The sequence below is a fragment of the Protopterus annectens genome, chromosome 16.part0, assembly GCF_019279795.1.
Source record: "Protopterus annectens isolate FY-2018-M chromosome 16.part0, PAN1.0, whole genome shotgun sequence".
NCBI classification, from domain to species: domain Eukaryota; kingdom Metazoa; phylum Chordata; order Ceratodontiformes; family Protopteridae; genus Protopterus; species Protopterus annectens.
The window spans coordinates 379,262,283-379,286,337 of NC_056750.1; the positions used below are offsets into that span (position 1 = coordinate 379,262,283).

Below are 24,055 nucleotides of genomic sequence, written 5' to 3' on the forward strand. Positions count from 1 at the left end.
CCTGATCTAATTTAAGGCTTCCAATTTGCAGGTCATGGTAATGCACAAGAAGCAGATTTGTGACTGAGATATTTTAACCACCCCTCTTAGCCAAACCTGAGAAAATAAAACCCATTTCCCAAAATTATACAGAAATCTGGACTTTCTGAAGGAAGAATTAACTGACTGGATAAGAACAGCCAGGTTCCACTGGAGGGTAACCGCCAAAACAGTAAGTCAAATTCGGGGGCTGAGAATAGCAAGATATTCTAAAAAAATATTAAACATCTTCAGAGTAGAAGAGTACATCTAATATACTCATTTAGAAAGAATAAATCCTGAAAAGTGTCCAAAGGAGGCAGGACCATTTAAGGATAGACAGGATCACTGGAAAGGCAACACACTCAAATGAAACAAACAGATGCATTTTGGCCAACCAGGTCATATTTCAAAGCTACAAGCCATTTAAGCTGCTCAACTAACTTAATGTTTACTTCAGTTTAAGTAAGACTAAGAGCTAATATTATACAATAAAGGGTACCATGTGTTAATGCTAAGTCTTCAATAAACTGAAATAAGTGCAACTTGGCAAAGAAGATGCAGTAGACTGCATAAGCAGACATATCTGGGATGTTAAAACAAACTCAATCAAGCTCCATATCGGAAAAGAAATGTAACTGAAACTAGTGCATACCTTATGTAGTACGTTTGCTATGAGATCTGGCATGCTTATCAAAACACTTTCAGGAAAAAGCATGTTCTTTGGGACAAAAATAATTTCAAGCAGAATGTAACTTGTTGTTTTGACAAAGGCAGAGAAGGAATAAATCATTCATAGCAGGGGTAGCACCAATGGCAGCTGGTGACTTCAAATCAAAGGGGGGCTGCAGGAGACAGCTGAATGGGTGGGGTCAATGGGAAGGGGAGGAGCTATGCTCAAAACTACAAAAACTGTAACTTTAATTAAATACGCTGCCCTGGGTGCCAAACCATCATTATGAGAGTCCAATAAAGACAAAATGAAGTGTAGAAGAAAAAAAATATTTCAGTGCATTGGCTGCATGACAGCTTACTTAATTCTAGATACAAAAAGGTTGTGAGGCATGAAAAAATAAATTACTTTTTAAATACATTACTGGGATGGCAGTCAAAATCAAGTATAAGAAAAACAAGCAGCACTCAACTCAAACCACTTCTCCTTGCACTGCAGTTCTAATTATAATTTATATTTGGCTTTAATAAAGTGCCAAGTAACATGCTGAAAGTAGCAATCTTAGTGATAGCCCCCAGTTGTAAAAATGTTTCTTATCCAAAAAAGACCTGCTGCCTGACAACAACGATCTACTTGTTTCATGGGGAAAACATGATTAAAGTAAAAAATGAAAAGCAAACAAGAAACAAGCTCAACATACATGGCTTAAAGGATTACTGCACAGTTTATGGACCACACACGATAGATTGGCATTCTGTTTAGTTTGCAGGTAAAGCCTGCAAAGATGACTGCAAGTCTCCAAAAAATGTAATGAGCTTCTTAAAATAATGTAATCCTGTCCTTTATTACAAATACTGTCATATGCATTTCAATACCCAAGGCTTATACGTTATCTAGTCATGTAAGTATTCTCTGCATGGCAACAACAGAAAGGCTTTAAATATTGGCAATTCTTTAACAGTATGCTTATTAAAGCTTACTTGCATCTTACAATCTCAGACAAGCTTACATGATGGTCATTAAAGCATTGCTATTTAAACACAGAGCAACACGCACTTTCGGAATAATAATAAGCATAAATCAACAGTATAAAAATATGACAGAAACCAGAACATTCTGCAAAATCAAGGACAGATGAAAAGCCACTGTAGTACTTGTGTCTACCTTGGATGGGGGGATACTCTGCATATTTACACTGCATAACTGTTCCTTGCCTTGCTTGGACACATCCAAAGTCACTACATGGGGGAGTGGGGTCACTACATGGGGGAGTGGGATGCAACAAGTATGTCACAATTTGAAATGTTTCTGGCTGACTATGATGGCCCTGACACATTCATCATACCTCTCAGCCTCAGAGCAAGAAATCTGGACAAAGCCATACATAGAAGTAAGACAGACCCAAAAATAAGGACAATTTTTAAATATTGCTCTTATAAACTTAGAAAGATAATAGAACAGTAGGTCTTGCATTAGTATAAATTTTCTGAAGGGTATGAAATCTGAAACTGAAATGTCTGTCATTATTTTCTAACTTCAGCCTTTAATGCTTTGCCACTAATTTGCCAAAAAAACACAATTTTATGAAAAATGGACCAAAAATGTGATGCAAAAATATAAAATAGCCACACAATACAACTGGGAACCTGTCAAAGAAGGGACACTTTTTAATATTAGTACTGCTAACTTGAGCAGCTGACAAAATAAAAATCTACATGCATTTCTGAAATAAAAGTAATCTATAACTCTGATTATTATTTATTAATTGTAAACCCTCCATGTTTTCTTCCAAAATTGCCATTTTGCGGAGGGATTATTAGGGGAAGAGCAACATTTTGATCCAAAATCGGGGACAGTTGAGAGGTTTGGATATGCCTAATTCTATAAAGCAATTTATTTGCACGTAGTTCTCAACCTGTTAATGCAGGAAATCTGGACAAGGCCAAATATTTTGGGGGAACATATAAACAGTACTAAAAATTGCCCTTGTATAAACTGAGACAGTTGACAAAATAACAGGTCTTGCTTTAGTATGCATTTTTCTGAAGGTTATGAAGTCTGAAACAGTGGTGTCTGTCATTATGTGACTTCATTCCTAAATTATTTGCCAGAAAACTACAAATTTTATGAGGAACAAACCAATAATAAGAAGCAAAAATCTATTCATTCTGCAAAAATCTGGACAGTTGAGAGGTATAGTTCAGCCGGGGCTGTCTTTGAGTTTGCTGCCCTTCCCCCCCTCACAAAATCATGGTCGAATGGAGCCCCCTGCAGCCATTCTAATGAACCATTACTTGGCTATTTCACCCCATTTACCATAAACACTAATATGCATACTACTTTACTTATGCGATGATTTGGACTTCATTTGAAAGTTATTTTGCATTTTACAGCGCAAACACGAATAGATATCTGCTAAACAAAGCAATGCAGTCTCACAATGAAAACAGACTTGGCATTAAAACTTCTCTGCCCTTGAAACTCACATTCATTGAAACAGCATTGAAACCCACATTCAAAGAAAATACATTTTTGCCAGTGGCAGATAAAGATTAACTTTGAGTTTAGGCTGTTTTCAAATCACAGGCCCCTTGCACACAAAAGATAATGCTCTTTCATACACCTTCCTGATTGTATTAAATTATATTCCTTGTACAATACAGTACAGTTGTAGAGGGCATTTTAAATTGATTGTTTTGAAATTTTTTCCAGTAAACAATGAAACAAAATGCATGCACCAGTAATGACAAAACTGCCCAATTCAGATCATTTCCATCATAAAAGTCTACTTAAACTTCTACAGTCCACCAGTATCAGTACATATGCACAATCTCTGAAGAAGTAAAAGTCATCTAAATAATTCTACATTAAAGAGATCTGTAACTAATAAACAGACTTGCTGCTAGCAAACAACTTTATATTTCATTGTTTCATCTACAAATAAAGTGCCTATTGCCCTTGAGGAATAAATTGCCTATCTTACACTAAAAATGATAAACTAGTAATATTGCAATAGGGAATGAATGGCAAACTGATAACAGGTTAATAAGTTACTAGGTATCTTCGCCAAAATGGAGTGCAGTATCCACCCCCTTTGCAACACAGGATAGCATCAACAAAGCATCTGTCTACTGTGGGAATAGAACCCACAGTCTTCTGCATCAAAAGCAAGTACATTATCTCAGCTCCTTGTACAATCTACTCACTCAGCTATATCTCTGAACTTTGCAGCGCAAGAAATCTGGAAAAAGCCAAAATGTATTGTGGGGGGGGGGGGGACAAAAGCCCAAACACCACAGACACATTTTAAACACTGCTTGTATAATGTTGGAAAGTTGGTAGAATAAAATGCTGAGTTACCACCATACATTTCATTGCCAATTTTTGAACCCAGGACCCTGTGCAAAACAGTCAGAGCAACATACCACTATGCCAAATCAGCTGTTTTGTGAAAAGAGGAAGACTGAAACTTAAATGGCTACCATTTAGTGAATTCAGTTCTCACCATAGCTGTCAACCTCTTAGCACAACACACCTGAACAAAGCCAATAATGGGGGAATACAGCCCCCAAACATATTCAGTGACTTCATTTCTCATCGTAGCTCTCAACCTCTTAACAAAAAACACCCGCACAAAGCCAGTAATGGGGGAATACAGCCCCCAAACATATTCAGTGAATTCAGTTCTAACCATAGCTCTCAAACTTAGCATAAAAAACCTGGATGAAGCCAATAGTGGGGAAATACAGCCCCAAAAATAGGGACAAATTTCAAATATCCATCTTATAAACTTAGAAAATTGCTAGAATAAAAGCTTTTGTGTTACCATGTACTTTCTGAAGAATATGATGTCTGATATTCAAATGCTTGTCATTTTTATTTAACATTTGTAACCAAGAAAGTCTGACTTGGAACAAAAGCAAATTTTCAGCAGAGGCCCAGGGAGAAACACTCCAGACAGATTAATGTCTTTGTAGAAGAGAGACACCAGAGGAAACCCACACGAACACAGGGAGGACATGCAGACTCCAGACAGAAGGCACCCCAGCCAAGAATCAAACCAGACAACATGTAGCTGTCAAGCAACAATGCTACCACTGCAACAATACACTACTGACTTTGCAAGGACACAAACATACACAAAGCACAGATTTTATGAGGAACAGAAAAAATATGAGGGAAACATCTGCAGTTTTTTTTACAAATGGTGGTGGGTAGGGGAATTCAGACTCTTGACACCTGGGCCCAAGGTAGAGGGTTCAAGCCTATTCTCTACCCACCACTATAGAGCACATGGGGCATGTTTTACACACACACACACACACACACACACACACACACACACACACACACACACACACTTTTGAATATTTCCAGATCAACATATCTATGGGAGGTGGGGGAAACTGAATTTCCTTCCCACAGTGAAAATCCATGCATAAATAAGGAGGATATGCTGTCTCTCCACTTAAGAACCCCAGCCAGGAAACAAACTGGAGAACAAAGATATATAATGCAACAAAACTATTGCAGCACTGTGATACCACAATTTACTAAAATCAGAGCATGCAAGTGATGTGAAGACACTGGTGAAATCATTTATTTCAGTTCTCTGTTTAGCCCTGTCGTGTTCTATATAAAATAGAAAAAAACAGTTTGCATAGTACTTTTTTGTAAGTGAAAATCAATACCAGCAGTGAAGTGATAGGATGTGTGGAAGCACACACACACACACACACACACAAATACAAACACACAAGTCACTGCTTACACATACCTCCAGGTAGTTTTGAATATTGCCAGATCAATCTATCAACATATCTATGGGAGGTAGGGGAAACTGAACTTCCCTTCCCCCAGTGAAAATCCATGCATAAATAAAGAGGCTATGCTGTCTCTCCACTTAAGAACCCCAGCCAGGAAATGAACTGGAGAACAAAGATATATAATGCAACAAAACTATTGCAGCACTGTGATACCACAATTTACTAAAATCAGAGTATGTAAGTGATGTGAAGACACTGGTGAAATTGAGAAGTTATGTACCTACCATAACGTTCCATGTTAGTTGTCTTCTCTCGCCTTCTTTCTTGCTTGATGGGTTCGGAGCTGATCCTCGGCTCCGACTCGGCACTTGCTAAGCTCGAGAGTCACTTTTACCAGCTCGAGGCAGCCCCATATCCCATGATGCAAGGCGGTAAGTACCCAGATCTCGTTTGTACCTATAGGGAGAATAACCTAGCACAAAAAACTTTCCACTGAGGAAAGAAGGCAATTAGCCTAATGGAAGGGCTGTAATGGGAACCAGGAAACTAACTGGTGCCTACAGAAGCAATCTTCCAAACAAGGGAGATCAAGGTCTGTCCAGGCAAGGGGGTAGGAGGGAGGGTCACAAGAAAGAAGGCGAGAGAAGACAACTAACATGGAACGTTATGGTAGGTACATAACTTCTCAATGTTAAGTTGTCAATCTCGCCTTCATTCTTGCTTGATGGGACCGCGTCCCTAGCACCTCTATCCTGGGTGGCTCAATGGAACAGACTCTTGAGAACCATAGAACCAAAACTGGCTCTATCCCTGGAGGCCAAATCCAATTTGTAATGAGAAACAAAGGTATGAGGAGTGGCCCAAGTGGCTGCTGCACAAATAGTGTCTAAAGGGAGTCTAGCCTGAAAGGCTGTGGAAGTGGCTAAACTTCTGGTGGAATGCGCTTTTGGTTTTGAGCACAGCTGTTTGCCCCTGAGTTGATAGATTTCGGAGATGGTGGAAGAAAGCCATCTAGATAAGGTCACTTTGGAAACAGGAAGGCCTTTCTTATTTACAGTATAAGAAAGAAAGAGCTGATTGGATTTCCTGAATTGTTTTGTTCTGTACAAATAATATCTGAGTTGGCGGTGAACATCAAGATAATGTAATTTTTGTTCTGATCTGTTGGAGTAATTAGGGAAAAATACAGGAAGATCAACAGATTGGTTCAAATTAGTTTTCGAAGCCACCTTGGGCAAAAAGGATGGATTAGTTCTCAAGGATACCCTGTCCTTGTGGAAGACCAAATAAGGGGGACGAACAGAGAGAGCATGAAGTTCTGACACTCTCCTAGCCGAGGTAATAGCGACAAGGAAGAGTGTTTTCCATGAAAGAAACTTCAGTGAACATGAAACAGCTGGCTCGAAGGGAGGAAGAATTAAGGATGTCAGCACTAGATTTAGGTCCCATTGAGGAGGAGGACTCCTGACAGGAGGTTTACGGAGGAAAATCCCTTTTAGAAAAGCTCTACAAAGCCTGTGGGACATAATGTTGTGATCTGCAAACTCGACATGAAAGTTCGAGATAGCAGCCAACTGAACTTTGATCGTGGAAGATGAAGAGCCCGAGTGAAAGATTTCCGCTAAAAAATCCAAAACTGCATGAACAGGGGCAGTAAAGGGATCTATATTCTTTGATTTTGCCCAAAAAGAGAAGCGTTTCCACTTGCTGGTATAAATCCTTCTAGTAGAGGATTTAAGGGAAGCCACTATGATATCCCTAACCGGGTTAGAGATCATAGGAAGCCTGGCTAAGGAAGGAAGTGGAGCAACCAAGCTGTGAGGTTGAGAGAAGGAATGGACCGATGCAGGTGACCCGATTGGTGGATCAGAAGGTCTGGCACTGGGTCCAGATGCCACGGCTGCACCAAGAGGTGACGGTGGAGGAACGGAAACCAAATTTGTCGAGGCCAATAGGGGGCAATGAGAATCATTTTGGCTCTCAAAACGGTGGCTTTCTGGAGTACTTGTGGAATCAAAGGAAAGGGAGGAAAGGCATAAAGAAGTCCCTGGGGCCAATCTTGGGTAAGAGCGTCTCTGGGGGGATGGCCTGGCAGTGGGAAGAGAGAGAAGAAGTCTGGGCATTTGCTGTTTTGGGGAGTAGCAAAAAGATCGCAACATGGGCAGCCCCATTCTAGAAATATCTCCTCCACTATGGATTGTTTGAGAGACCACTCGTGAGGCATGAGAATAGCTCTGCTCAATCTGTCCGCTAAAATGTTGGTTTTCCCAGGGATATGCGTTGCTACCAGAAACCGATGAGAGGAGATCGCCCATTGCCAAAGTCTGAGAGCTTCTCGACACAAGGGGTAGGACTTGGTTCCGCCCTGCTTGTTGATATACCATACTACAGACATGTTGTCCGTGTGAACTGCAATTGTTCCCAAGGGAAGAAAGTCGTTGAGGGCTTGCAACGTTAAAAGCACTGCTCTCATCTCTAGGACATTTATGTGCAGGTGGTATTCGAATGGTTGCCACGTCCCATGAACCATCCTGCCCTGATAATGACCCCCCCACCCGATCAGGGAGGTGTCCGTAGTGACTGTGGCTACCGGGGCCGGGGATACAAAGGGTCTGCCCTGATGAATCTGGGGAGAAGAAATCCACCAGGATAGATGGTTTTTGCAAGCTTGTGTCACCAGGATTTGATGACGCATGTGAAGTTGTTGGTAAGACCACTGGGTGAACAACATCCATTGAAGGAGACGCATGTAGAAGCGGGCCAAGGGAAGAAGAGTAATGGCCACTGCCATGAGGCCCAACACTTTCAGGACCAGTCTGGCTTGCACCTTTTTGCTGGCAAGGATGATCCGCACTTGACTTTGGATATCTGAGATTTTTTGGTCTGTGAGGGTTGCTGACATCCAAACAGTGTCTAAATTTGCGCCTATGAAAGTAATAGACTGGCAGGGCAACAAGGAGGATTTTTCGTAGTTGATCGAAATTCCTAACTGAGTGCAGAGATTTAGGTTGTAATCCCTGGCTTGAAGAAGTTGATGCCTGGTGGTGGCTGAAAGGAGCCAGTCGTCAAGATACGGAAACACCTGGAATCCTTGACGTCTCAGGTGAGCCGTGACCACTGCCATACATTTGGTGAACACTCTGGGGGCTGTAGTGAGACCAAAGGGCAGGGCTCTGAATTGAAAATGACTGGACCCCAGCCGAAAGCGGAGAAACCTTCTGGAGCATCTGTGAATTTTTATGTGATAGTACGCATCCTGAAGGTCTATTGAGCACATCCAGTTGTCTTTGCCCAGGAAGGGCAAAATTGATTGAAGTGTGACCATTCGAATCTCGTCTTTTCACAGACTTGTTGAGTCTGCTGAGGTCCAATATTGGTCTCCAATCTCCCGTCTTTTGGGGACCAAAAAGAACCTTGAGTAGATTCCGGGCTCTGAATGGTCTGTTGTAACTGGCTGAATGGCCCTTTTGTGTAGAAGCTTTGATACTTCTAACTTTGCAATTTCCCTTAGACCGGGTGACACATCTGGAAGGGAATTTTTGTGAGTGAAGGGACTTTCCTCGAAAGGAATTCTGTAACCCTCGGATATGATCGACTGTACCCATCTGTCTTGTGAGAGGGAAAGCCAGGCTTGTGGGTACAGCGATAATCTTCCCCCCGACTGCCTCCAAGGATGGACAGTCGGGCAACACCTCAGGGATGTTGGTTTTGTGGACCCCTCTGCCTCTAGGGTGGCATCTATTATTATTACCCCCTCTGCCTCTAGGGGTAAACTGACCACGTGTATCCGGCATGACTCCTTGGGATTTGCGGAACCACATCTTTCCACCCTTCTGTCCCTTGGGGTAAGGTCTAGAAGGGGTGGAAAAACGGACCCCTACGGCAGAAAGAGTCTTGCCATCCTGCTCACACCTGGTCAATGTATCCTTCACTTGAGGACCAAACAAAGTTGACCCATCAAAGGGAGAGTTTGTGAAGGACGCCTTGAAGGGATCTGCAAAATTACAGAGCCGCATCCAGGATTGACGTCTCAGAGCCACTCCTGTACCTGTGGCTCTACTCGCTCCATCTGCTGCATACGAAATCAATCGCATGGAGGAGATGGTTATGGAGTTAAGGATTCCTAGCTGAGAAGCAATCTTGTCTTGTGCCCCCGGAGCTGCAGGATCCTGTACTACTTCACCTAGTTCTTTAAGGATGTCCCTTTGGAGTCTGGTGAAGTGACACAAATAATTCAGCGAACGCATGGCAAAGGTCGCTGAGGAGAACATCCGCTTACCATACCTGTCCATGGTCCTGGAATCCTTGTTAGGAGGATGGACCGGTACGGAAGGATCTGCAAGTTCCTTTTTAGTGGCGGCCGCCACCACCATGGCATCAACAGGGACACCTTTTGTAAGGAATTGCTGTTCGGAAGGGGCTGTAATAAATTTAGAAGGCCTCCTGGGAACTGGCTCTACGGAATCAGGAGAAGCCCAAGCCTTTCGAGCAATTACCTGCATGAGGGGGTCAAAAGGCGGAGACACCCAGGAGGTGGAGGGTCGAGAACCAAACGCCTCTAGGTATACCGTCTCATCATCGGAGGGATTTATGGAGGGCCAGTTTCCCCTCTGTTTCAGGAGTTCTAAGGTGTCTGAAAAGGAGACATCCTCAGAGGGGGATCTTGGGGATCCCTCCGACTCATCTAAGTCGTTATCCAAAGTAATAGACTCAGGGGAGTCCAGGTGCTTCCTCTTACAAGTCCTCTTGCGCGGAGGATCTCCTGACGGATCAGGAGAATCCTCGGAAGAGGGGGTTCCTCCCAGTGGGGAAACCTGAGGCGGTGGATCTCTCGGTCCGGGAGCAAGAGAGCAGGAAGAGATATCAACAGGCACCGTAGAGGGAGGAGCTAAAGGAATAGACTGCTGACTGAGCCCAGGGGCCAGCACACTCATCACCTCGAAGGCCCCCCTCCCAGGGAGATCCGAGAGAACCCGTTCCGAAGAAACTGGGACTCCCGGGCCCACCGAAAGGGAAGGCTCCGAGGCAGATGTCGGAGCCGAGCTCACCAAGGCTGAAACTCCAAGGGGAAGAGCGGGGTTGGACAAGGGTCCGATGCCACTCACCCCCTCGGAGCAGACCAGGGAAGCCCAGCCACCGAATCCCTCCAAGGAAGGTCTCGAGGAAGAGATAAGAGTAGATGCTGAAGGCACAGAAGGGGGGAGTATCTGGCCCTCAGCCATAGCAGTAACTATTCCCGTAGACTCCAGCTACAAACTCTGGGGTAGAGTCGAAGGAGGAACTTGAAGAGGGTGTGGACTAATAGTCATCTGTTGAGACGGACTATGAAGCATTTGGGCTAGTGCCTGTGATTTTAATAATCTGCTTACCACCCTCTCTAAATCATGGTCTGACAACCTGGAAGACCTAGATGATCGGCTCCACTCCGAAAGAAGAGGTGAGGCCGGAGCCGACAGTATCGGTTCCAAAGAGGGAGACCTGGACCTCTTCCTCGAAGGAACCATCGGAGTCGATGAAACCATGGATCCAGACGGAGCTGATGACTTTTCGGCTCCGAGTGTAGGTATAGATGTATTGGCTCCGGCCGGAGCCGATACAGGCAAAGAAATCATGGTGTCGGAGCCGGTCGGCGCCGACACCGAAGCCCGAGCCACATGGATGTCGGAGCCAGTCGGAGCCGACACCAAAGTGACCTTCAAAGTATCGGCACCGATAGCCATCGGTGCCGAAGATTTCTCCAAGCTAAGATCGGCTCCAGCCAGAGCCGATCTCGACTCCGAAGGAGTCGGAGCCAAGGCCGAAGGCTTAGGTACAGAAGCCTGGGCCTTGGTAGTCTTAGAGGGCTTACCCGGAGCCGATTTTGCCGGGGAGCCCTCCGGTTTAAGAAGTCCTCTTAATATAAGTTTGTTCCTCCTTTCCTGCAGGAGACTCTGGCTAAAAGAGTGACAAATTGCACAGGAGTCCTGCAGGTGGAGGGGTCCCAGGCAGTATATACAAGAAGTGTGACCGTCTGTCAGAGACATCTTCTGACAGCACGAGTCACACTTCTTGAAGCCTGAGACCCTCTGTTCCTTGGACATAGTGTTATCCCAAACACAAAAAACACACACACAGTCCGGAATAAGAACAATTTAAGTTAAAGGTACAACTAAAAACACACACACACCCTAACAGTAGGGGGTGGGGGGGTGGGAGGGAATGAAGGCTTGACTAAAAATATAACTCGGGAAAAGTAATTTTAGTCAGAGAAAACCCTTAAAAGTATCTTAACAATAAAGGAAAACTATTGAAAGAGAGAAATATTTGGAATGGGGTGACTAAATGTATAATAATAAACACTTACCAGGAGCTGGTAAAAGGATTACCTCATCAGCGAAGCGGCAAATGAGATCTGGGTACTTACCGCCTTGCATCATGGGATATGGGGCTGCCTCGAGCTGGTAAAAGTGACTCTCGAGCTTAGCAAGTGCCGAGTCTGAGCCGAGGATCGGCTCCGAACCCATCAAGCAAGAATGAAGGCGAGATTGACAACTTAACATCATATATTTCAGTTCTCTGTTTAGTCCTGTCTTGTTCTGTATAAAATATACAAAACAGTTTGGATAGTACTTTTTTGTTTGTGAAAATCAATACCAGCAGTGAAGTGACAGGATGTGTGGAAGCACACACACACACACACTTCCCTACCTGTGCCGAGAAGATAACACTCTCCATGGGCCGAGAGAGAGAAGCTCCAGTCCCACGCAGACTCCAGCAACAGTTTCCCTGCAAGAGCAGGCTTTAATGTCTTCCCCCCACGAAAGCAGGCTCCAGCCTGTGGACGTTGCAGTCCGGACGTCTTCTGGTCTGTGTGGTCGTCACCGCATAGACTTCTGGGTTTGTAGGGCAGAGATGGCCTTTTCTTCTTATCCGGACTGCAGACAAAAGCAGTCTGGAGTTCCCAATCTGTGAAACTTGTATGCGCGAGTTCCGGGAGAGTTACTAAATCACGCATGTGCAAGTTTGTTCCAGGACTCGAGGAAAAAGTTTTATTTGTTTTCTGTCCTTTTTATTTTGTTTTCTTTCCACAGCTGGTGGGGGGGGGGCTGCAGTCCTATAGCACGAGCCGCCCCTGGTTAGCACCCATTACTAAGGTGGGGGAGGGGGGCAGAGCCTTAGCCTTATTCCCTCCAATACCTTGGCTGTGAGAATGAATGAAAATAATGTGATATAAAACAGACATACAAGGGAATCTCATGCCCACCTTCATCAGTATCTACCCATCAAGAGACCCAAACTGGTTTATTATAACAAGATGCAACAGTTTCTCAACTTCAGACTACGCAGAGACACAAACAATGTGAGTCAACAAAAATGTTATGATATACTGTTTTATAATAGCCTAAATTAGTACATTACTTTGACATTAGTAAGTTCTTATACATTGCTTAATCACTATTCTAATAGCATGTTCACTGGGTTGTATTTGAATGAGTCTATGACTAAATGATAAATAGAGTCTTTTTTTGCATGCATATGTGAGAAGGTGACACTGATTAATGGATATGGACACGATCTATCTCAAGTTTTGGATTATGGTGTTATATTTTTATTCTTTGTATATTTGGATAACAAAGACAGATGTTGTATGTATATTGCCAGTATAGATATAAATGAGGAAATTTCCAGTAGCTATAAATAATATAGTTATTTGCTTATAACATGATTATTCTAACTGTTTTGGAACTTCAAAGTGCTGCCTTTTCTTTTAAGCTTCTTTTAGATCTGTTCTGTATATAAAATGTTGTTTAGTAAACTTTTTAATAACTTTTGAAATATTAAGAACTAGAACATATTATTGCCTCATAAACATTTTCTAAGAATTTCTCATACTTTACACATACCATTTAATTGAATAACTAACATATTATTTTAAGAGGCCAGAAAATCATTATACTGTAAATAACATATAAAAGGAGCAGGCTTTGCTCAATCTGTAGCTGATGATTGTTCACGTTTGGAACATTCTGAGTACTTTTGACATCACGCACCTTGGAAGCATGAAGATTTAAACAAACCACAATGAAAAGCTTTACCAGCAAAAACACTGGACAGGTGTACATTAACTGCTTCGCCAGCTGTGGAACAGACTGGGTCATATATTTGGCCACTTGCACTTGTCAAGCTTTCTATGTGGGCCAAACTTCTAGACAATTTAGATTTCAAATGTCAGAACATTTAGGGGATATTAGGAATGCCAGAGCCACCAATGCTCTTTACAGACATTCACTGATTCACCAAACAGCGAAATTTACTTTTACAGTCATTGACAAAATATCAGGCAATAGATCCTTTAAAACAGGCTGGCATAATATATTAAACATGAAGGAAAGGAAATGGATTGTACAATTGGGTGGTCTATTCCAACCTGGATTAAATGATAAATTGTAACATTTTCCCTTCCTATCATGAAATGGATACCATTAGGTATGATTCAGTACTTTGTGGTTTATATCAAGAGCACAACAGTTCTTAAACAGAGAACAAAAAACAGTATATTAAAATATTAATGAAAAGCATAAAGGGGAATAAAAGAGTTATTTCACATGGATTTTTATGTGGTTCCGCGTTGTTTTTTGTGCCTATTATTTGGTATCAGAATAATTTTGTTTTGGACAGGAAATTATGTCATGGATACCTAATTAGATTAAGTATTTATTGCAGGGTTATTACTGCTATTTGAGATGTACCACTGATGAAAGCTTTATGCTGAAACCGGTCTGGTTCTAATAAATCTTCATGCTTCCAAGGTGCTGGCTTTCTTTATTTATGTTTGCTACAGTTTGTCTGGCCCGTGCACCTACCATACTTGCTAGCCTGCCTCTCCTTGACTACTTTTGACATCCCTCTGCTAAATGTATATACAACTTTAATACAAATAATATTTTTCTTTGCTTTTCAACTCATGCACAATTACCAATACAGAGGGATGGGTGGATAGTCACCTATTTGGGGTAGAGGAGTTTAGAAGTTAGTGCATCAATGTTAAAGTTTAACACACTAAGAGTCAAGTTTTACTACAATTTCTCTGCTTATCAAGCAATGAACACCATGAAAAGTAAACTAAGACATAGTATCAATGGACTCATGGAATGTTAAAGGGACACTGGATAAAAAAAAAAGAAATTTAATCATGCATCTCACATACCAAAGCAAGGCTAATGTAACCTTCCTGCAAGGAACTCACTTGGATGATCAACTGTGGGACAGGGAAAGGAAAAGGAAATGGGTTAAGCAAATATTAGCTGCAGGCCATAATTCTTTATTGGGGGGGGGGGGGCATTATAATAAATAAATCTTTCCAAGGAGAAATTACTTCTTTTAAAGCTGGTTCTAATGGAAGATGTGTATTATTTACTAGTGAATATCATACTCTAAATAAACCTTTACTCTTTCTCAATATATATAGCCTCTGCTCTAATCAACATCTCTTCATTTATGAAATCTTTAATATGCTAGCTAACCACCCACATCATTTGTATATCATTGGTGGGGACTGGAATGCTTTATTAAATCTAGACAAAGATAGATCACATGATCATATAATGAAAATAGGCAGTCGCAACATACCACTATAGCACTTGAAGAATTACAAAATACTTTTGAGCTAACTGACCCCTATATTAAATTCCAATATGATGAAACAATATCAAGATTCACTTTCTTCTCATAAAAACTGGTCCAGAATAGATGATTTTCTAATTTCCCAACCATTGCTTTCTAGCAGACTAAATTATGCTGTATCACCTAAAACTATCTCAGACCATTCAAAAATCAATCTCTTAATAAATTTTCAAACATATAAAAAAAATGTTCCCAATTTCAATAATTGGATTTTAAATCCTAAAATCATTCAAAACCAAGAAACAGCACAGGAAATCCAGAATGTCATAGCCCAACTTCAAAATGACTTTATATCCACTCAAATTCCTTATGATATACAATGGGCAGCTGCCAAAGCATTCATTAGGGGTATAATTATCCAGAAATCTGCATGGTTAAAAAAAAGTACAATAACTTTAAAAGGAACTAGAAACTCAAATAAATATTGCTGAATTAGAACTTCAGAAAAAATACTCTAAAGACCTGTAGGAAAAAGTAATAGACTGGCAAAAGCAATTACACAAACACTTCCTATAAAATATCTCCCTATTAGAATTAAGGTCAATATATCTATATTCAGAATGGGCACAAACACCTCTGAAATTCCTAGCTAGACTAATTAACATAAAAAATGGCCCACCGAGAATTAAAGAAATAGTGTATGAAGGACTTGTGAAGCACAAGGACCAAGATATTGTAGATGCTTTTGAAGACATATATAAGAAACTATACAACATACCCTTATCACCATCTACAGACAATTTTAGAGATTTTATACATAATATAAAACTTCCACAAATTATGGATGATAAAAAAAACTCCCCAAAACACCCCTGCAACTAAATGAGATAAAAGATGCAATAAACAAACTCAAACCTAGTAAATCCCCTGGGCCCGACGGCTACACCTCTGACTTTATATTCATAGAACCTATTTCCAAAGTATTATTAAAAGTTTTCAACTTTATAATACAACATGGAACAACAGATAATTATTTAAATAACTCCAAAACAGTGCTAATTCCAAAACTGAATTCTGACCCAACAGATCCAGCAAACTATAGACCAATAGCCCTGATAAATACTGACCTTAAGATCCTAGCTCATGTTATAGCAAATAGACTTAAGAATGTACTCCCCTCTATCATTTCCCAAGAACAAATGGGCTTTATGATAAACAGGCAAACAAGTGATACCACCCTCCTCTTAGATACCATTATCAGACTTCTTAACAGTGACAAATGCCCCAGATATGTCCTCACTGTGGATGCAACCAAAGCTTTTGATAGAGTTAATTTACATTTCCTATTTAATATATTGCCTTTATATGGTTTTCCTCAGGAATTCATAAGGATAATTAATGTTCTATATCAAAAAGCTTCTACCACTATTCAGATAAAGCTCAAAACTAACTCTATACTATTATCCAATGGTGCAAGACAAGGTTGCCCTCGTTCCTCATACCTCTTTAATCTTTATCTAAAACCTCTCCTTCTGTTTATTTCACAAAAAAACTTCTATCACATACCTAGAATCTATAAAACAAATCTTATATTCTCTGCTTTTGCTGAAGACTTAAATATATATTTTCAACTTCCCACTACTGACCTCCCAAAAATACTTAAAGCTATAGATGAGTTCTCTGAAATCTCTAACTATAATTTAAATCTAAACAAATCCCACATATTTCCCATGAAATTTATAGGATATAAGGAATTTTACTTTCCCATGAGTGAGATCAAGATAAGTTACCAGATAAAATACCTAGGAATAATATTTACTCCTGACTTTAAGGATATGATAAAAAATAACCTATTGCGTACATGGACCATTATTGAAAGTGATATCAATAGGTGGAAGAATATTAATATGTCATAACTCTCAAAAGCTACTGTTGTTAAGATGAACCTTTTACTGAGAATACTCTTTCAACTAAATGCTACTTTTTCAAATATTCCCCAAAAATTCTTCCTTGATATAGAAAAAGCTATACCAAGATTCTTAAGGTACCCCAAATCCACTAGAATTAAATATAACAAACTTGTACTTACAAAAGATAAAGGGGGATTGGGGTTACCTGATTTCAAACTCTATTACAGTATAATTACTGCTTACAGACTAATAAAGATAATAAACCATGACCAGTATGTAAATACCTGGATACCCTAATAGACGAAAATCTGGTCTGAACAACTGAAATTCCTTGGATATAACAGCAAATCCCTACCATTTTTAAACCTAAATCAAAATGGCATATTCATGAAGAATATACACCCACTAATTAAATTCATGATTTTTACTGCACAGAAATTATTTAAATCATTGCAATTATTAGATGCTCTTGCCTTTATACAACCACTCCACCTAAATCCCAACCTACTAATAAACAATAAATCCTCAAATCTAACAAATTACCCTCTGATAAAAGATCTCACAGCATGGGAAATATACCAATGGAGAGAATCCAATATACAACAAATAAGACTAGAACTAAATCTTACTAAGAAATATACTGTTATTCTTATCCAAATCCATTATCTCATAAATGCTAAACTCTCACAAACACAAGTCAACTTGCAGGGCATTAACTTAGTAAAACTAATACTAAAAAACCTCATGATGAAAGGGAAAACAATTTCTAGGACATATAAACTTGTAACGAACATAAAACACCAGAATTCTCTATTATAGTCAAACTATTGGCAAGAAAAAAACAATCTCTGACAGAAGTAAATAAGAGACTGGCCATTGAGAATACGATAAAATCCATTCCTTTTAAGAAGCTGCTAAATACACAAATTATGATAAATAATGTATACTATACCCCATCAAAACTAAATAAATTCAATTCCAACTTCTCGCCTATATGTCCTCACTGCCCAAACCAAACTGCTGATATCTCCATGTCATGTGGAAATGTAGCAAGGTAAACTACCTACGGTGCTCGTTAAGAGCTAGGTTAGAGAAGATGGGATATGAAAAATCAACCCGTCATGGCAGACAGCTATATTGCACATTAACATGACTCAACTTCCAAAAATAAAAAAAAAAACATGTCCTTATCACGATGTGTGCCATTTTTAAATTTTATATCACTAAAAATTGGAAAGTCACATCTCCAATTACATGGGAAGGCTTTAGCAACCTTGCTATTAAATATACCTCATCTCACAAACTAGTTTATACAAAAACAAAAAAGAAACACTATTATCAGAAATATTGGGAGTTACGTACTAGATGTAATTCTTAAAGAAAGATGGTCTGTACACTGACATAAGACAAATTTATATTATGCAATAACTGCATTATAACCAGTTTTTAGTTTTTTTTTTCTCTTCTTTCCCTTTTTCCTCTTTATATATCTAATTGTATTCCCTAATTACATTAATTATAATAAGTGGTTGAATTTCTATATTTATCTTCTTCATAAAATATGTCCCTTATACTACCCCGTACTTTCTTAAGTGATGTTAAAAACCTTTTATACTCCATTTGATGATGTAGTGACTTCTAGTGTATATAGTGTATCTATATTTCTTGTGTTATTAGTTTTTTGAGGGTTTCCTTTTTGTATGTACTGTTTGTTTTGTGTGTTTGACTGGATGTATCGCTGTTAATAGCTGAAAATTCAAATAAAGAGATTTTGGGGAAAAAATGATATACTATTTCACTGACCCTTCACAAAGGAAGTATAATATTTTACTATAGCATTCAGTATACAAGAAATTTAAAATTGAGTATTTGTTTTCTAAACTAGCAGCCCAACCATCCACCAACTCTTAGGTACTACACAATGTTTTTTACTGCACTGGAACTGCAGTAGTTTCAGGGCACCTAACTATGCACTATGGTATGAATTTTACATTTAGGCTACTGTTTATATAAGTTTTCAAACACCAACAAGGTCTGTCTGTATCTGATTAAACACTGAAAATCCAAGATTTATTTAACTATTAACTACATACAGGCCTTATTACTAGCTCCTTATATAGGGCCTGGACATCCTGTCTTCAGGTACATAACTAAAAATATTGCTTCTATTACTTATGGATTTCTCCGTTAGATGATTCTGATGTTACTTGGATTTCTCTGTTAGATGATTCTCCTGTTTTACTCCAGTAGTTCAAAATAATGCTTAGAATGATTTTTCAACTTGTGACAACTAAAATGGAACATTTACAGGTTGTAAAAATGTATTATTTCCTAGTTTACTTGCTTGTTTGCAATAGCTTACAAAGGGACTTCATCACTATGATCATAAATGTTTACATGATGACACACAAACAGACAAAGAAAACCAGACCTTAATACATACAATTACTCAATACCTTCTGCAACATCTTTATTCACAAAGATTAGTAGATATCTCAAATATGTAGCCAGTCTATACAGCTGAGGTTAGAATGGAAAGCCTTTGAGTGTAGGGAGCCAAACAAGGGTTTTAACTATACTAAGCTCAAGGATATGATGGGAAGCAGACAGATGTAAAGCCTGATGGACACGAGACTGGAACTGTGGAAGACAAAAAGGAAGGATGATTTGGAAACACAAGGTATGGTAATAAATCACTGTCTACCATCCACTCCACATTGTTATATACTAATTTAGGAATCCATTTTTCTAAAGGTAAACATTTTCCTATCTACAGCACAAGGTAGAATAACTCAGTTTCTACTGTACCTTTTCTTCATCTGCAATTTCTTGATTTTTTTTCTCAATGAGCTTTTCAAACTGCTGCAACTCCTCTGTTTTTCGATTTTCTTTGTCAAGGCAGTTCTGGTACTTTATCCTGGTTAGACTGATCTCCTCCTTCAGGGATGACTGCTCATTAAGTAACTCATCTCTTCTCCTTGCTGCGGCTTTAATATCCTTATGTCAGATAACATTAAACATTAAGATCTAAACTACTACATTATGTAAATAAGTTGAGTTCTAATTTATTTAATGGTAAGTATATACAGTTACCATATACTACCAGGCAAAGCAATTAGATTTCCTTAAATCAATACACAGATGTTAAAACTGAAGAAAAGTCTAAACAAAAACATACTAGAATATAAAAAATTGAAGAAACTTAACTTTTCAAAGATCTTTTACAGTGTTTACCTTCAGAAAACCACAATGGTTTAAATAAGTTCCCTAACTATGAAAATTAAGCAAAATTGGTATATTGGAAATCAACAGTTTTAAATACTCCATCCTTATCTAATGGCCAAGAGTTGCTTGTGAAGTTAGTTCAACAGGCTAAAATTTACAAAATTTCTGCACTACATTTTGAAAAAACACAAATAAAGAAAAGCAGGCTGCAGAAAAACAAAATACATAATGGATCTAGTATTCAAAGTGATTACAGAAATCTGAAAATACCCCTAATCAGCTTTCACTATATAAACATCTGAAAACTGAAAAAGGAACTGCAAAAGAAGTTGACAAATCTGAGTATTTTAACAACAAAATTCTTCCTTTGTTAATTTTAGCAGTAATGGGCTGAAGTAAAGAAACTACTAAAAACACAGTTATGAACGTTACAGCAAGACTTCTTAATATTATCAACTCATCTCCATTAGTGACAGTGCATAAATACTTGTATTGTTTTTTCCTCTCCCCCTACCATCTCTCTCTCTCTCTCTTCTTTCTAACCCTCACCACCACTGCTACTTCTTCTGAGTCTAATTCTTTCTTTAACTTTTACTCCAAATGCCTAAAATCTACAGAAATTCACGTTTTTATTATTTTTTTCCCAAAACTCATTTTCCAGTTTGACACTTCATTCCAAATGTCTGTGTAAAGTCAATGCCTGCATACCACAGCCATTAACTCAAAAATTCAAAATTTTCTGTGTTTCGGCTGAAAAAAGCAGAATGGAAAACTGTCATTCTTAATCTAATTCCTAAAGTCTTCAACTCAACCAACAAAGTCATTATACAGCCAAGACAAGTCTCTCCACCCTAGCAAAAATCTTTGAAAAATGTATCAATTATCAGTTCTTGACTTTGACAAATTAATATTCTCAGATCTTCTCAACATGGGTTCTGGCCAAATTCCAAAACAACTACTGTTCTTTTCCATGCTTCAATTGCTATCTTCAAAACATAGAAAGTCACATTCTAACTGCTGTTCTTTTCAATGAGGTCAAAAATAAAAACTTTCTATTAAACAACTCACTCACTTTTACCAGTGGTGGACTAAGTATACCATGGGCCCAGGCTGATTTCAAACCATGGGCCCTACCCCCATCTTTTTAGGAACAAGCATAAATGCATGCTTTTTTAATTCACTTAAAACAAAGCAAAATTTATTTGAGGGTGATTTAAATGAATGGTCTTTATTATTTTTTCAAGCAATAAGTGGCACAAAATTTAACAAGTAATTATAACAAAAATTACTAATTTCACATTTCAGCCACAAAAGACCACTCAAACTGCTGCCATTATAACCCACCCAATGTCCATAATCACCAGTTGCAGCTACTTTATTGACAGTGTACAACTCACGTCTGATTATAATAAAAACATTGCCACAGTAAAATATTCAAATTTGTTTTACACAAATGCATACTAGTCTTACAAAATCAGCCAGTGAATGTTTAGTTTTGTCAGTTCAGCAAAGTCAGCCATTTTTATCCCCAGATAAAACCTGTACTCAGCAATTATAGACACTAACTGTGCATCTTAGATGTTTGATCTTGGTGACAAAAGATATAAAAACAGTAATAACGGCCAAGTAACACATTTCAAGTTAGAATTACACACTAGCCCCACTAAAGTGTTCCAACTTAAATACAGTTGGTCAGAAGGGGTGGTGGGCCAGTGTGGAAGATATAGAGCTTCACTAAGCTTAGCAATAATTTATTTGATTTACTTATTTGTCAGTTGAGTAGACAGACTGATCTGAAGACTTTTTTAGCCATGACCCAGGCCCAATAAGGAACAATTAGATTACTCAGACTATTCTCTCTCTTCTCATTTCTAAAATACAGACTGTATATTCATAATTGCAAAAGGTGCCATTTCACTTTCATTCTAATTTACAGAATTTCAAAGGTTCATAGGCTGGTAACTAGGCTATCGGCCCTAGGGCCTATACAAGCCTAGCCATAACAATTCCATGGCTATTTCTTCCCACAGTATATACTTCCCTGGCCCCCTGTCTAGCAGGGTGACTGACGTGATCCCCGGGGTGAATTTTCTATCTCCCATCCAATCATCAAGGTTCTTTTTGAAGAGGACCAAAGAGGAGCTCTGTTTGACATGTATGGACAATCTATTCCAGAGTCTGTGGAGTCTCTGGGTCAGGAACCTATCCCTCCAGCATGTTTTGTTCATTGTAATGACAAGATTTAGATCCTTGGAGCGTCTCTCTCTGAGGGATTGGGATTTCTTTAAGTGTAGCATGTCCAACAGCTCTGGGTTTGACATGGTCTTGTATGGTAAGCAGAGATCGCCTGTGAGTAGACGATATATGACAGAGTATGGGTGGAGTTTTTTAGACTGTCAGCATAGGGCATTTGCTTTAGGCCTGTGATTCTTTTAGTGAGGTATTTCTGCAGCCTTTCCAGTTGTTGCAGATGTCTTGAGAGGTACATACCAAATGGGGCGTTGTATTCTATAATGGATCTAATGAGGGATGAGTACAGTGGGACAATGATCTCCTTTTTTTCTGGGTGAAAAGCCCTTAGTGATGAGGTGGGCCACATAGAAGGATTTCCTGACTGTTGTGGCGATGTGGTTATCGAAGGTGAGACCACTGTCCACCTGTGTCCCTAAGTCTCTTATCACACTTTCGGTGTTTAGTGTACTGCCACCTATGTGGTAATTCACGGGTACATGTTTTTTCCCAAAGGGGATAACTATACATTTCTTGGCATCGAGTTTGAGCCCATGGCTCTGGCACCAAGCATCTGTTGTCCATGGCTCTGATGGAGATGGATTTGAAGAAGTCAATCAGGTTCAGGAAACAAGATCGGCCCTTCACAAACCCAAACTGCGTGGGGTCCAGTGTTTGAAGGTTGCCAATCTCTTTGTTTATAAGTTCCATAATACTTTCCATGGCCTTGCAGATCAGGCTCATCAGACTGATGTGGCAGTAGTTCCCGGGATCCAAGGTGGATCCCCCCCTTGTGAAGTGGGATAACTGTAGCTGTGTGCCACTCAGTGGGCACGAAGCCTGAGGTGAGGCTATGATTAAGCATGACACTTAGGTGAGGTGCCAGTTCATTTTGTAGTTCACGTAGTACACAGTCAGGGGTGTCGTCTGGTCCCATGGATGCTGTATTCTTAGCTTTGGAGAGTGCGTTTTTTACCTTTGTGACCGTTATTACCGGAATTTGGCAATTTTTCAGTATTGAGATGGGCCCTTTAAGGGGTGAGAGGGGGGTGAATTTTGCATTGAATTGATTTGCCAGGATATTGGCAATATCCTTGGGATCAGAATATTTAATGACATTCTGTTGTAGCTCAGAGCAGATCTGAGCATTGCTACTTAGATTCTTTACATAGCTATAAAATGCCTTGTGTTTGTCTTTGGAATATCTGGCAATTTTATTTTCGTAACTAGTTTGGAGGATTTTATGAGGGGATCTCAGCTTCTTAGTGAGGTTGGTAAGGGAGTGTTTTGCATCCTGGGATTTTCCTCTTTTCTGCAACAGTTTCTTCCTTTTGTTGTAAAGTTTGTTTATGGCAAAGAGACCACTAGATTGGCTTCCTTTTTTTGGAGGAGAGCATCTTGGTTTTATTGGTGATGGCATGATTCATGCACGAGTGAATGTGCTTGTACAGTGCCTTAGTGTAGGATTCAGCAGTCAAACTTTCAGTTCCCATCTGCATGGGTGTCATGAAGTTTGTCGCTTCTGACTTGAGTAGCATGAAGTTGGCTTTGGAGAAGTTTTTTACGGAGGTTTCCTTACTGGGGGGTGGGGGTGGGATGTGGATGTCAAGGGTGATTAGCTTATGGTCAGA

The 24,055-nt window shown here is 39.6% G+C and overlaps 1 protein-coding gene across 1 annotated transcript in view; it reads right to left on the minus strand.

The window, feature by feature from the left end:
- CNTRL (centriolin) overlaps positions 1–24,055 on the minus strand; it is a 4,034,091-nt gene that overhangs the window by 775,572 nt on the left and 3,234,464 nt on the right. Inside the window, 1 exon segment of the mRNA XM_044058259.1 lies at positions 19,779–19,967. Coding sequence (XP_043914194.1) covers positions 19,779–19,967 — 189 coding nt within the window.